Source organism: Pyrgilauda ruficollis, unplaced genomic scaffold (genome assembly GCF_017590135.1).
Source record: "Pyrgilauda ruficollis isolate IOZ18807 unplaced genomic scaffold, ASM1759013v1 scaffold2360, whole genome shotgun sequence".
Taxonomy (NCBI): Eukaryota; Metazoa; Chordata; class Aves; order Passeriformes; family Passeridae; genus Pyrgilauda; species Pyrgilauda ruficollis.
In genome coordinates, this window is record NW_024523206.1 from 1 (window position 1) to 2,753 (window position 2,753).

At 68.7% G+C, this 2,753-nt stretch overlaps 1 protein-coding gene across 1 annotated transcript; it reads right to left on the reverse strand.

Annotated features, from left to right (window-relative positions):
• Positions 1-87: 87 nt before the first annotated feature.
• LOC121354735 (oxysterol-binding protein-related protein 7-like) lies at positions 88-1,916 on the reverse strand (the record flags this gene model as incomplete). Its single annotated transcript, XM_041469565.1, has 7 exons — positions 88-290; positions 372-498; positions 578-719; positions 1,236-1,380; positions 1,471-1,549; positions 1,642-1,705; positions 1,779-1,916. Coding segments are annotated over 7 exons (898 nt in total), but the record flags the coding sequence as incomplete, so codon positions are not given.
• Positions 1,917-2,753: the final 837 nt, after the last annotated feature.

The window sequence follows — 2,753 nt, forward strand, 5'->3', positions numbered from 1 at the left end:
CCCACACCCCCCTGAGCCACGCTCTCAAGACTCCTGGGAAGGGTCTCCCCATCCCTTAAGACCCCTGCATCCCCCTGAGAGCCCCACATCCCCTGAGCCACGAGCTGCCCTCAGGACCCCCGGAAGGTCTCCCCATGCCCCCGACCCAGCCCCGGCAGCCCCCAGACCTGAAGAAGCGTGCCTGGTGGGTGATGTTGTTCTCCTCCATGACGCGGCGCCGGTCCCGCTGCAGCTGCTCGATCTGCCGCTTCTGCGCCTCGGCCGCCGGCACGTTCCCCTCCTCCAGGTACCTGGGGGGACACGGGACACGGCCGTGAGCGGCCGGCCGGTCCGGCCCGGCCCGGCCCGGCCCGCGGCCCGGGGGTGCTGACCGCTGGTCCGGCCGCAGGCGCGTGTCCGTGGAGGGCAGCACGCGGCGCAGCTCCGGCGTCAGCTCGTTCAGCTCCAGCGCGAACTGCGTGAAGCCGTAGCTCCTCTCGTGGTCGCGGGGCATGGGGTCTGCGCGGGGGGCGTGGGGACAGTGAGAGCCCCCCCGGGCTGGGGTGACCCCCCCAGGGCGGCGTCCCCGGCTCCTTACTGGCTCTCCAGACGCAGTGGCCCGGGGCGGGCCCGCGGTGCAGCCCCTCGTGCCACTTGCCCGCCAGGCGCTCCACGGCCGTCCCGCTGCGGCTCAGCACGGCGCCCTGCACCTCGTTGGCCCCCGCGCCCCAGTACCGGGCCTGCGGCCGCCGCAGCCTCAGCGGGGCCACCGGGGCCGGGGCGGGGCCGCCACGGTGGGGCGGGGTCGGTGGGGAAGGGTGGGGCCAGTGGGAGAGGGCGGGGCTCTGAGAGGGTGGGGTCATTAGGGAAGGGTGGGGTCCTAGGAAAGGGTGGAGCTCTTGGGAAGAGGGTGGGGCCATGAGGAGGAATCTTCTGGAAAGGCTGGAGTAATTGGAAAGGGGCGTGGCTACTGGGAAAGGGTGGGGCCGCTGGGAGAGGCGTGGCTATTGGAAAAGGGAGGGGCAATGAGTGATGGGTGGAGGCTTCTGGAAGGGGGGGAGTCACTGGGAAGGGGTGGGGCTATGATGGGTGGGGTCATTTGTAAAGGGCGGGGCGACTGGGAAAAGGGCAACAACACAGCCTTTAATTACCAAGTCAGTGATGGGGCGGGGCCAGACCACGATAATGCAGAGGGGCGGGGCCAGGGCAGTGGGTGGGCGGGGCCTGGGCAGGAAGGGGCGGGGCGGGGGGCACACCTTGCAGAAGGTGAGCTTGCAGTGGTAGGAGGCGTCGCGGGTGTTGCGGATCAGCACCTCCCCGTAGTGCTCGATCCAGCGCGGCCCGCTCAGCACGTTGTGGATGCACGTGGTCACCTTGTTCCACTCGTAGTGGTCCCCGGTCCTGCGGGCACCGCCCCCGTGGGTGGGCACGGAGGGCAGGGGGGCACGGGGGCGGAGGTGGGGGAGCCCATCTGTGGGGCTGGGGTCTCACCTGGGCAGCTGGACATTGACGGTGCCCATGGGGACGATCTCCAGGGATTTGCCCCAGAATTTGTTCTTCCACCTCATGTCTGGAGGAGGAGGAACAGGAGGAGGTGAGACCCCCCCTGTCCCCCCACTCTGGGGGGACCTCCCAGCGCCCAACACCCTCCCGGGCTCTCACCTTGCCAGAAGACAAAGTTGTCGGACTCAGCGTGGCAGGCGGAGATTGGGGGGTGGTGGGACACCTGGGGGGACAAGGAGGGACATGCCAGCGCCCCGCCCGGCCCCGGGCGCCCCCCAGGACCCCCCGGTGCCCACCTGCTCGCTGATGAAGCGGAAGCCGCGGTCGGGCCGCACGCACTCGTAGGTCTCGCCCAGCACGGGGTTGAAGGGTTTGCTGCCCGCCCGGTAGTAGGTGGAGGCGTAGGCGGACACGGCGAAGGCGGCCACGTACACCTGTCACCACGGCCACACCCCGTCACCACGGCCACCCTGTCACCGTGTCACCCTGGCCACCCCATCACCAGGGCCACCCCGTCACCCCGTCACCATGGCCACCCCGTCACCCCGTCACCACGGCCACAGCGTCACCGTGTCACCACAGCCACCGCGGCGCTGTCACCACGCCCGGCACGGCCACACGCGTGTCCTCCCCCGTTCCCACAAGTCCCAGGAGACCCGTGTGCCCTCAAGCACCTCTGAGCCCACTAAACCCTCAAATTCTCCCTGTCCCCACACGACCTCGGGGACTCCAGTGTCCCCAGAATCCCCAAATTCTCCCTGTCCCCAAAATCCCCAAATTCTCCCTGTCCCCACATAACCTCAGGGTCCCCAGTGTCCCCAAAATCCCCAAATTCTCCCTGTCCCCACAAGACCTCAGGGTCCCCAGAATCCCCAAATTCTCCCTGTCCCCACACATCCTTAGGCTCCCCGAAATCCTCAAACTCCCCAAGTCCCCTCATGTCCCCCAAACTTCCAGTGTGCCCTGAGCCCCGCCATGCCCTGTGCCCTCAACCTCCCAATGCCCACCCTGTCCCCAAAGTCCTTCGTGCCCCCAAGCCATGTCCCCTTGCTCCTGAGCCCCCTGTGCCCCCCTGGACCTCCCCGTGCCCTCCTTGTCCTCAAAGTCCCTCGTGTCCTCCTGCCCCCGAGCTCCCCTAAGTCCCCCTCGTGTCCCAAATCACCCCGAGCCCCCTGAGCCCCTGAACCCCCAATCCCTCCCTCTCCCCAGTCCCCTAACCCGCTCCCTCCGATGTCCCTGCTCCCCCCGATGTCCCCCGCTCCCCCCGGTGT